This window comes from Corvus brachyrhynchos, unplaced genomic scaffold (assembly GCF_000691975.1).
Source record: "Corvus brachyrhynchos isolate BGI_N302 unplaced genomic scaffold, ASM69197v1 scaffold688, whole genome shotgun sequence".
Lineage (NCBI taxonomy): Eukaryota > Metazoa > Chordata > Aves > Passeriformes > Corvidae > Corvus > Corvus brachyrhynchos.
In genome coordinates, this window is record NW_008239448.1 from 75,253 (window position 1) to 87,712 (window position 12,460).

The window sequence follows — 12,460 nt, forward strand, 5'->3', positions numbered from 1 at the left end:
GATTAGGTCATGGGGGGAAGCTGTAAGAAGAACATCACTTCTGAGACTCAGCTTGCTAACCTATGACACAAAGTAATTAAATCCAACCCAAAATGTAATTAGTACCGGTTTTTTCACTTTCTTTCAAGCCCTGCGTTGAGCGCCACTAATTATTTGTGCCGGTTTAGACAAATTTGGAGGAAAATATCCTCTGATAGAAGGCAGGTTACCACCAGCCCTCCCCCACCAGGTTCAGGAAAAGGAAATTTTCCTTGGAGGAAAGTGAAAGAGGTAAAAACTATTTATTTAACAAACACTCAGGAAAAGGATAATAATGCTAAATAATAAAACCTCTCACTGTGGAGAGAAACCTGGGAAAACCTGGGAAGATTTCAGAGTCCTTCTGTAGGTGTGGTCTCTCTCCTCCTCCTCAGAGCTGTGTTGGTGTGGGCCCACCTCCGGGGCCTCGGTGGAAAATTCTCTCAGTGTGTTCTGATGTTGAAACAGTCCAGAAGAGAAGAAGGGAAAAATCGAAGTCCCAGGAAAACAAAGTTCAACTCTCTGGAGAAAAGGAGCTGAAAGCTGGCCAAAAAGCAAGAAGGGTGCTTCTTCTGCTCTTGCTACCGCAGCAGGAGAACGCAGAGGAGTGTGTATCTGTGTCCTTGAACAACTGTTTTGAAAAGTTCACACAGTTTTTCCTCTCCCTCCTCTCAGGCTCAGTTTAAAGGCACAGAAAGGCACAAAATTAATTTCTGGGCATAGAGCAGTGATAGGGGATACACATCATAAAGTAATCCCAAGACAATGTTTAATGCAGCTATGTTATGAATAAGCTGCAAATTCAGATCTATACTCTCTTGAAGAATAAAATTACTTGAAACTCAAATATGTGCAATTTAGAAATTGTATCTATGTGTCTACAGGATATTGCTTGTGTTTTCTTTAAATGTATCCAGGAATTTAAATGGCATTAAAAATGCAATAAATTTGTTCTCATCTGTTTAATCTGGGCCATGTTTGTTGCCACCTAGGGACAGCAGATCTTTAAAGAGCAATTTAAGGGGATGGAAATTGGTGCTGCTTTCCTAACTGATATATGCCTTTTTTGACTCAGAGGGCTTTTGATAGCATTTACTAACAACTTACTGGAAAGCTACCATTTGCAAATCCGGTGCTATGGAAATTAGCTAAAGCAGCTAGGTAGTTATTTGCAGGATGTATGTTCAAGGTGATTGTGGGCATTCACATGATTTTCAAATGTTTATGCAGCTAACCACACCTTGCCTCTTTGTCACTGACACCCTCCTGTTGTGTTCATGGCATCTTACTTTATTTGACCTTGCTGACTTGATCACTTAGCTAGGTTCTGATAAGTCTGTCGTGTCTTGACAGCCTGCTTCAGAGAACCATTTTCTTTAGGGGTAGGCCAGAGACTAACAACCGTAGGCCAGAGACTAACAACCGTGGTAGCTTTGCACCACAATACTGTCTCAGTACATGGTCTACAGAGAGGTTGATTTCACTTACAGCTGGGAAGATGGCAATCATGAAGGTGCAGGATTGCTGTTGGGGCTGTTTGTTCCATTAATACTACTAGGTGGAGGAAATCTCTATTCAGACAGAGATTAGTTAAGGAAAATAATCTGTGCCAAAGACTCTAGATTAGCAACTGGAAACAAGAGGCGTGGGTTGGATTGGAAATTGTTATTGACCTTTTACCATGGCTGTGGGATTAACTATAATGAATGATTTGGAAAAGGGTGGAGTCCACTTTATCACAATTAATTCAATAAAAATGTTCAAAATTAGTATGATTTTTGTTATAATAATTCTTGATAGTGAAGATTTCCCTTAATCGTCCTTTTAAATTCTCATTTGAATTTTGTCACATCTATATTTAGATCATTAGTTTTACAGAGTGAACCAAATATATAATTCTTTTGGTTAATTTTTTTAATCAGTTGACTTAATCTAGTTTCCTCTTGCTGGCTTCCTTCTGACCTTACTATATTGCTGTAAATCTCAGACATGATATTTGATATAATTTTATTTTAATTCTTAGGCAAAAAGCTTTAAATTTCTGCTGTTTGATAATAATGTAATTAAATGTATTTAATCCCTCAGATGTCTCAGACACAATTCTAAGGCGATTGTAGACATAGTTAGCTTCAAACACTTTCACTAAAGCAATCCAGGTTTTGCCTTTAATATATAAAATCATAGAATATCCTGAGTTGGAAGGGACCCACAAGGATCATTGAAGTCCAGCTCCATGTAGGAAAAGACATTTGCCCAGTTCAGAGAAAATTATTTCCTGAAAGGCAGTTGGCTAAGTTATCTGGATTACAAAGTACCTTTTAAATGGAGAAAAGGAACATGCATACTCTTCTGGGTTTTGAAGATATTTCTGTTGAATTAGACAAAGTTTCTAGTTTTAGAATGCTTCAAACTTGTTACTGAGTTTGCTTTGGTTAGTCAAACTCCATCTTTAAAGAAAGCTAGTTAAAAGAATAGATGATTGTTTTTATAGAGCTTGGAAGTAATAATGATAATAGAGCTTGTGCAATGTGACTAAATAATATAGTTATTATTGAGTGAAATCAACTTTTAGGTAATGAAGAAAAATTGATTTGGGGATTGAACTGAAAAGTAACCTTCAAATCTATAAGGCATGGGAGGGTATCTGATCTGATGGTTATAGTACATAAAGACAGCTCACATGATTTTTTTTTTGTGCAAGTCACCAGATGTGGGGTTTTTTTCATTTGTAATTCTACTAAATGTGAAAGCTGTTGATCACAATTGCAAAACTGTTACTTATTCTAGTGAATGTCTCTTGTCTTAAATGGAAAAGACAAGTATTATCTGTTAATTATATATTTGAACAGTTGACTGGCATACAAGAGATGATACATTTTACATAGACAATTAAGGCAGATAATGTTTGAAGACCTACTGGAAGGAGAAAGGGATGGCAAAATGACATTCTAATAAAGTATTTAGGTATTGAATGGAGCTCATGAGGACTTGAGAACAAAAATCCCAAATGCTAAATCTCACAAATTTCCCCAGTCATTGAACCATTAGGTGTTTTGTTTGGTTTTTTTTGACAGAAACACCACCTCCAGGGTATATCAGTGAAGATGGAGAAACAAATGACCTGCAGTTGAACCAAAGCATGGATACAGGTAGCTACTTTCAAAACTTGGGATTACTAGCTGTGAGCTGTGATCCCTCTGCATAGCAGCATGAATTCAGCCTAAAAGATGATGGCAATTTTCCTCTGTACAACCTGGTGTTTTCTGTTTAAAATATCACTTTCAGTCTTTAGTGAACAAATTAATATTTTGTTAGGGGAATGCTTTTAAAACATTCTGTGCCATATTAAGTACATTACATTTGTTTTGTAACGAAAGCATACAGGTCTAATTAAGTCTTCATCAGATTTTAATAGCTGATTTGTTTTAACCATCCCCAACTTTACCTTCTGAAACAGGTTAATTGAAGCAATATGTCTGTTGGCCTAAACAAGTTACAGACTCTGAATTTTGAGAACCTGTCTCTTACCTCTGGCACCTTATCACTTCTGCCATGTTTCAAATCAATTCTTGTATGGAAGGCTCTATGGAAAGAGTAGTAGAAATATTAAGCATCCATGCCTTTGTATGAAAGAGTTTCTAGATTATGTGGTTGGCTTTAGACTTGGTCAAAGAACAGTTAACGTGCTGGATAAGAACATCCTGCTATGTGCTGGCAGACAAGTGTATTTGGTTAGCTAATGTTAGCAATCTTTTTCAGTTAGTTGGAATCAACTGCACCAGTTTCCGAAAGAACTGCAATATTTTCCCACTATGTGATAATGGCTACCTTAATTTAAAAAGCCTGATATCAGCAATCATTGTAGGAATGATTCTGTGCAAAGCCTCTTTGTATTTTGTCTACTAGTGCACAAATTGTGTTGGAGAGTTCATGTTTTTCTAAATTTTTTCCTTCCTCCTTCCAGGAAAAAATAATCTCAAATGAGGAAATCCAGCTTGTTCTTCTAGAGATAAACCCTCTCCTTTGAGAATAGAGGCAATATCTTGTTTGTCTCATCCACTTTTTCTTAGCTTTTTTTCCACTGAATTTGGGAAGAAGTCACTACCTTCTCACTGGGCTGAAGCACCTCTCTTATGAAGACAGGCTGAGAGAGTTGGGGTTGTCCAGCCTGGAGAAGAGAAGGCTCCAGGGAGACCTTAGAGCACCGTCCAGTACCTAAAGTGGCTACAAGAGAGCTGGAGAGGGACTTTGGACAAGGGCATGGAGTGATAGGACAAGGGGGAATGTCTTCAAACTGATAGAGGGCAGGGTTAGATTAGGTATTGGGAAGAAATTCTTTCCTGTGAAGGTGGTGAGGCACTGGCACAGGTTGTCCAGAGAAGCTGTGTCTGCCCCATCCCTGGAAGTGTTCAAGGCCAGGTTGGATGGGGCTTTAAGTACCCTGGTCTAGTGGAAGGTGTCCCTGCCCATGGCAGGGGGGTTGGAACGAGATGGTCTTGAAGGTCCCTTCCAATCCAAACCACTCTATGATTCTGTGACAAGCACATAAATAAAGTTATGTTCAGAGAGTGTGCATGAAGTGAAAGCTCTGCCAAATACAACACTAAGATGTTAATTAAGTCTTTATGAGGAGGGGTAGGGTCCCATGAGTCTGGAAAATTAAATGCAGTCTTAATTCTCAATAAGTGTGTGATATGCTGGAAAAGTGGTGTTAGGATTTCTGAGGTTTCTTATTCTGAAGAATTTCAGTGTAAAACTATATCTAGATAATGGTTATTCCTACTTATCTGAAATAACAAGAGTCATTTACTCTGAAACAATCTGTATTGCTTCAACAGGATCTCCAGCAGAGCTGTCTCCTAGTAGTCTTTCTCCAGTTAATCATAGCCTGGGTAAGGTGGAAATACTTTTAATTGTTTCTCTGTGTGATGACTCTTCTTTATGTTTATATTACATTAAAACCGAAAACGTACTTTAAAAAAATAAGAACTGTATTAGGAGGAGACTGTTGGGTTGACTTCCTGATGATAAACATAATAGGGCTGGGTAAATAACTTCTTAACTACTACTCTATTTCTGTAACTGTTGAGTTCCTAGCAAAGAGAAAGAATAATATGGTTGTGTGTGCAGGACTAGCATTTATAAAATAAATAGTTTAAAGGATGTTAGCCAATCCATAGTGCTGCCCAGACTTGCTGACTCCCTTGTATATATGTTCTGCTACTCTTCTCGTGTACTGTTTCACCTGTAACTGCAACACAATCATTGGTCCCACATTAGTTGCCCACCTGCTTTGATCAGGTGCTATTGCTGTGTATTTGTATAAATGCTTCAGGAAGATCAGATTCCCCTGGGTTTGTTTAAGGAATGATGACAGAAAAATGCTGTTCAGAACGCTTAGTAAGTAATTAGGGTAGGTAAAAAGGGGAAGCAGCTCAGGAAAAGCTGAAGATGCACAGGGAAGATACTGAGCTCTCATAGGGGAGAGTAAAAGGAGCTTAGAACTACTTTTAGATAAAGAGATGGTATAAGATCTAGTGTAATACAAGGAAACATAATTTTCATATTATTTTCCTTTGTGTGGTTCAGTGTTTGATAGTTTAATCTTTTCTTTATCATTGCCAAAATGTTTGCAAGTTACAGAAAAGCAACAGAAATGTCTCAACATCTGGCACTCACAGCAGCATTAGCTTAATTATTTTGCCAAGCAAAATGCAAGTACTGAACTAAATGAGCTGTGGTCAGATTAGATCACCCCTTCTTCCCCTCCTCCTTCCTTTGTGTGAAAGTCTAAATTCCATTCTGTTTACTGGAGTAGGTAAAAATGACAGCAAGTAAAATATAATTTGAGGAGATTACTGCTGTTGTTTCTGGGAGAGACAAATAGCAGGGCAGATAGATTTCTTTTCAGCATCGAATTCTGTATTAAGCTTGTTTTTTAATTTTTTTTTTTTAGACTTGCAACCAGTTACGTACTCGGAGCCTGCGTTTTGGTGTTCAATAGCATATTATGAATTGAATCAGAGGGTGGGAGAAACCTTCCATGCATCCCAGCCTTCCCTGACTGTAGATGGCTTTACAGATCCATCAAATTCAGAACGATTTTGTCTAGGTTTGCTTTCCAATGTAAACAGAAATGCTACAGTGGAAATGACAAGGCGGCACATAGGTAAAGATCTCTGATCTTTAACTTCATTTTAGACATTAAATTATCTGGAATGATCCAGGTAGGATGAGCAGATCTGTGTTTTGGGTTCCTTTCACCCTTGTGCAGTCAGCCATAGAACTTCTCTCTTGTGGCTTGCCAAAGAGACCTTGATCTCTCTTGCTAAGGACAGAAGCGGAAAGATAGAGAGATCACTGCTTCTGAAATTGGGGAGAAATATAGCTGCTTCTGTTACCACAGCCTGTTGCAATTGGGAAGAGATGTAGTGATGGCTAGAGCTGAAAGGAGCTCCCTTTCCTCGATCAGTAGTCACTAAACTGGTGGCAGCAGCAGTCACACAACTGTCAGGATGCAAGCGGCACAGGAGGAAGCCACTCAACTGTAGAGGATTTCTGTTGCTCGTGTTGCTGTTCTCTGCCTTCTGGAAAAAGATGATGCACCAAAGTATCCCAAGGGGCAGGTTTTTGGCTTTCAGGCTCCTCGTTAGACTGCTCTGCCCTAGGTAGCATTTGTATTCAAAGGTGCTTATAATTGAAATTTAAGCTTTAATTGCAAAATATTAGCATGTTGCTTAGTTTATCCTAATTTATAAAATGCAGAATGAACATTGGTAGTACTTGAATGCTTTTCTGAAATGGGAAAACCTGCAGTTAACATGCTGTTTTGACATGATTAAGATTTTCTTTGTAATGGTTAGTAAAGAATATTGTTTTCTACAATGCAGTGTCTTGGCTTTAGGTTCTTCAATAAATTACCCTTTTTTTTTCTGAATTCTTTTATTTAGCAACACTCATGAGGTTTTTTGGTTTGATTTTTAGTAAAAATTTCAACCTCTTTAGTAGAACCTTCTGATTCCCTCTATGCTAAATCCAAATGCTTGTCTAATAAAAATTTAGATGTGCAGAAGCCCAAGCTAAGCCTGTGCTAACTGATCAAAATGATCAATGATGAGGAAAAGCAAAAATGTAAGGAGCTCTCACTTTTTTTAATAGAGCAATTCACATTTTGTTTGAAAAATTGTTTTAAAGAAAAGGGGGAATAGAAACTATGGCCTTTAAAGAGCCTGTTAATTATAAATAGCTTTCTTTGAGAGCTCAATTGTGCATTACTTATCTTCTGCTAGAAATAACCCATGCAGGGTTTTTTTCCACTCAGAGAGAGAGAACAAAATCACAATGTAAAAGTGAACAATAATAATTCTTATGTTGTAATAGGGCTAAATGAAGTCCTGTTGGTTTTGTTCAAGTAGTACAGAGAAAGGGGTATGCAGTGGGTTGTGAAATAGTGTGGGTGCATGTAAGCAGAGAGTGTTGAAGTGGTACAGTGTTTTCCTTTTTTGCCATAGTGGCCTGTGCTGCTTCATATACAATGCTTTAATACTAGCACAAGTTTTAACTCTGTTGAACCTAATATTTTTATTTCAATTCTGGTATTTCTTTAATTAAAAAGTTATTTGGTAATGAACATTGCTTTCTAATTTGGATTTGGTTACAAGCCATTACATGGCTAGAAAATTCTATCTCACTCCTGACCAAAAATTATTCTGCTTCTCCTTCAAATATTGTGTGTTCGTGGGAGGAAAAATGCGAGTTAATTGTGTTCTGCTCCTGCTACAGCTGTCAGCCCAGCACTGTTGTCCTGTAGATAATTGATGTCTGTTTCTGTTATAAAGAAAAACCTTGGCCTTCTCTGAAACAAAATACTCTCTTGTTTGTTAATCTGCTTGGGTCATATCATAACTAGAGTTCCTTTGAATTTTGCTACAGGAAGGGGAGTACGTCTGTATTACATTGGTGGAGAAGTTTTTGCTGAGTGCTTAAGTGATAGCGCGATTTTTGTTCAGAGCCCCAACTGTAATCAAAGATATGGCTGGCATCCTGCAACTGTGTGCAAAATTCCACCAGGTTAGTAGCTTACCAAAGGTCTTGTGTAAAAATATTCAGTGAATGTATTCAGTGGACATTTGCTTTCCTTTTCATAGTTTCTTCATAGTTTTGGGCTTCTGTGTAGCAAACACAAGTATTCATTGATTGATTGTACTCTTTGGACTTTTTTTTCTTTTTAGGATGCAACCTAAAAATCTTTAATAACCAAGAATTCGCTGCTCTTCTGGCTCAATCTGTGAATCAGGGTTTTGAAGCAGTTTATCAACTTACTAGAATGTGTACCATAAGAATGAGTTTTGTTAAAGGATGGGGAGCTGAATACAGGTAAGAAACTTGTTTTTAATTTTAGAGTTAATTTTTCTTCTTTCACTAATGCACTATTTTTGTCTGGTTTGAAAGCTGTACCTACAGGCTTCTTACTGCTACTGTAGACATGCTGTCTGCAAGTTGAACCCCATATTTTCCTTTTTCTCCCTCATCAGCTATTGAGTTTTTAAGTTATAAAGACCAGAAAGTGATTTTAGTATTACAGTCAGCTGTTGAGCAAGGAATGTTATCAAAGTTCTGTTTCCTCGCTTGGTTCTGCTTGCTTGCTTATTATAGAAAAATCACTGACAATATCTAGAACTTTCACAGTTTGTGCTGTGAGATTATTTGCTATTTGTTAGATGTACAGTCATTTTGGTCTCTGTCCTGTTCTGTGTGGAGTATAATGAATTCATTAAGTTGTGGTGAGGGATGTAGTTGATAGTATCTGACAGAAAGAATTGAAGTCATTTGGAGCGCATTCTGCAGAATGAAACAGCTGGAGAATGTGCATTTAAGGGATGACAAATATTTTGGAACTTGGAAAAAACTTTGTGGGAGTAAGAAGACTGTTTATGTAGTAAAACTGCTAAAAAATGTTTTGAGTGGAAAAAATAGCCTTTTATCTGATTTTTTAATATATTTCAATTGTATTCTTTATTTAAACAAATTCCTTAAACCTCTCTAGAAATTGTCCCCTGAAAGAATGAAGTCTGACATATCAATACCCTATTGTAATACATAATGACTTTTTAAAAATCCATATAATTTCTGAGGTTGAATAATGGTGTGTAGGTTCCACTCTGAATCTTGGGGGTTTGCTTTTTTTATCTGCTCTTGAAATATATGCATGTAAATAGCAGCATCAGTATGTGGGGGAGGCTTCTCAGATAAATGAAACCAATTTTGTAGAAGTCTAATTGGATAAAATGAGAAATTTGAGTAATGGAATAAATTGGTACCTCTTTGTTAGTAAGAGATACACAAAAAAGAATGTGGCTCAAGTTTAAAGAACTATTGGATTTGTCTCAAAAGAAGTATGTATACACTTACACATAGTTAAATACAACATTCAAATCAGAACAGAAGAGGCTTAATCAGTCAGATTATATGGAGACAATTTGAAGTGAATGGAGTGTAAGTGCTGAATTAAAACAGTGGGGAGCCTTTTGGTAAATTTGTTTCTAAGGAGGGAGAATGTTTGTTGTTAGTAGTCTATAAACTGTTCAGAGATCATAGGATTAAAAATACTGCAGTGCAAACTCTTCCAGAACACCACAAAAACTGATTACTGGCATAATGCTGAACTAGTTACTTCGCATCTCTATTTAAGATGGTGCTAATAAAGTATTGATGCACAAAACCTGTAAGTTATGCTGCAGTTGTGATTAAAGCAAGAAGAGGTTGCTCCTGCAAACACAACCTTGAATTTAAACGAATGTAGTCTGAATTGTCAAAATAGACCAGGAGGCACTGCAAAATCCATCATTCTTGTTAAAACTTCTGTGCTTCATCATTATGTCAAAAAGGTTTCTTTTAGAACAGGCTTGGGCAAAGCCAAAGCATTACTTACACTTTATGCTATGTGGGTAAATGCATAGGTATGGCAAAGTGATAAATTTTGTTTATTTACCAAGCTTATAAGCTTGGTAGACGAAATAGTTTACAACTTTTTGCTCAACATATGTTTGCTAGAATTGAGGATGGTGGTAGAAGTTCAGATCAGCAGTCAAGTGTTCACGTTATCACAACTATCCAGGTCTAGGATCATCTTCTGAAGAGAGTTCAGTAGAGAGGTAATTACAGCAAACAGACTTAGTGATATGAGAACTGGAAATCTGTGGGTAGAAGAGGCTGAGTTTTAGCTTTGAAACAGCTGCTAAGCAACTGTTGCTCTTTTATCAACTTCTTCCAGTGTAGTGCAAAGCTAGGGTTGTTGAACAGAACCAGTTATAAAATTCTGAGGAAGCGTGTTGTGGAACACATTGTAGGGGAGTTAACAGCATTGGAATAATGAACTTCCTTCTTTGGGAAAGGATTCGAGACTAAATGGAATTATATTTCCTGTGGTTTAGGTTGTTTCTATTGGATCACTTTATTTTGGCATAGGCATTTGAGGCTAAGATAACAATGTTTTTCAGAGTGCTGAGAGTGCACAGACCCCAGCTCCTTTCTTTTCCTAGAAAATATGAAATCACTGACAAATTTGGAAATTCATCTTCTCTCTGGCTTAATTTTTCTGCCTTTTCAGTTCCTTTGTTTATATAAACAGATTTCCTTAAAGCAAAGGGTTGCAGTGCCAACAGTAAAAATGAAGGGGCTGGGTTTGTGTCTGACTAATCTGCTGCCTTTGAATCTTAATGTCTTCTTGCTTTGACTTTGGGATAGCTAGAATTACTAGGAAAAACTGGCTTAGCAACAGTAGTCTTGGCAGTTTAGTTGGGGAAAACTCCCATGCCTGGAGCAGGTACAGTGAAAAAAACAGGATTTTTCAGGCAGAGTATGTCGGATACTGATTTTTTACTTTGGAGATGAGAAGGAAAATTTTTGAACAGGTCTCTGAAACAAGGATATATGGGAGAGTGAATGAAGTTGTTTTGATTGTCAGCCCTTCAGTTTTACTGAGACTTGCTATATGGCGTTTAATTAATTCTATTGTGAAAAATTATAGGTAAGTTTATATAGAAGACAACGGAAACACAATTTTTATTTTGGTTGTTTGTGTGAGAATGTTGCAGTACAAAACACATGTAGAAGTGTAAGATTACAGAAAATTGGAGATAAACGTTTAGTGTTCCTTTGAGATAGCATCAGTTAGCACAGTATAACCAAACACTGTGTTTTGACATAGTGTTTCTGACGTCTAGCAGTTTCCTTATACATTTATCTTGTCATTTGCTCCAAAAAAGCCAGACCTTATGATCATCATAGCATTGTGCTGTTTGGCCATGCTGATAGCGCAGAGTCAAGTGTTTCTATTCTGTATTTCTCAGTAATTGTCTACAAAATTCAAACCCAGTTATGCGTGCACTCTTTGAAGGTTGTGATGCAGCTGCACACAGCTTTGATGTGAACACCACATTGGTTGAACAATTTTTAGTTTTGAATTTCTTTTTAGATGTAAAGCTCTTGGTGTGGTACTTGAGGCGTACTTGAAGCAAATGCTGAAGCTCTTATTCTCCAGAGCAGAATATTCTTGATATATTATGGACAAGCATGTAATTATTGATGTGTCTTACAGATGTGGAGTGTTTTGGAGTTTTTGTTGGGGTTTTTTTTCTTCAAAGACTGTCTGAAAAAAGTTTAGTAGTAGTTATGGTAATGGTTGTGGATTTTTATCTTTCTGTGTACGAGATATAGATGGAAACAGATTTGATTATATGATGGAGAACTTTATGGTAGCTAAAGCTGCTTTCTGACTTCCCTATTCTTTATTTTCTAGGCGGCAAACAGTAACAAGCACTCCTTGCTGGATTGAACTTCATCTGAATGGACCTCTACAATGGTTGGACAAAGTATTGACTCAGATGGGCTCCCCTTCAGTACGCTGCTCCAGCATGTCGTAAAACTCCTTCCTCTGTTACCAGTGGGCTAAATATCAAGTCTAATCAACAGACTTAATATAACACCTTGTCTGTCATAGTATTTGTGTGTGGTCCCCATGAACTGTTTACTATCTAAAAAGGTTTTTAAAAAAGAAAAAAAAAGAAAAACAGCACTTGAGGTCTCATCAATTAAAGCACCTTGTGGATTCTGTTTCCTATACTCTGCTACTAGATGAAAATTTAGTGTATAGAAATGTCTTTGTCAGAAAGATGGGACTGTTCTCAAGACTCTTAATGGTGTTTTTATTAGGTTTATAATTGAGTGTCCTAATGGTTTATCAATAACATGAATAACTAAGTATATGTATAGGTAATGCCTCATGATCTCAAATATCACAGTATTGTGCTGTTCTACATTTTAGTTCCCATAAATAGTTGTTTGGGTTTTTTTGATTTAGGTAAATCTCTTATAAAATTCCAAGACTCTACTCCCTTATTCTTTTATATTTTTTTATATAAGCAGATTTTTGAGTTGTCCT

The 12,460-nt window shown here is 37.0% G+C and overlaps 1 protein-coding gene across 1 annotated transcript in view; it reads left to right on the plus strand.

The window, feature by feature from the left end:
* LOC103620409 (mothers against decapentaplegic homolog 2) overlaps positions 1–12,088 on the plus strand; it is a 22,557-nt gene extending 10,469 nt beyond the window's left edge. The window contains exons 4-9 of the mRNA XM_008639017.2: positions 3,093–3,167; positions 4,857–4,910; positions 5,975–6,187; positions 7,951–8,088; positions 8,250–8,394; positions 11,819–12,088. Of these exons, the coding sequence (XP_008637239.1) occupies positions 3,093–3,167; positions 4,857–4,910; positions 5,975–6,187; positions 7,951–8,088; positions 8,250–8,394; positions 11,819–11,942 (749 nt within the window). The 3' untranslated portion in view covers positions 11,943–12,088. The remainder of the gene's footprint in view (positions 1–3,092; positions 3,168–4,856; positions 4,911–5,974; positions 6,188–7,950; positions 8,089–8,249; positions 8,395–11,818) is intronic.
* The last annotated feature ends 372 nt before the right edge of the window (positions 12,089–12,460 follow it).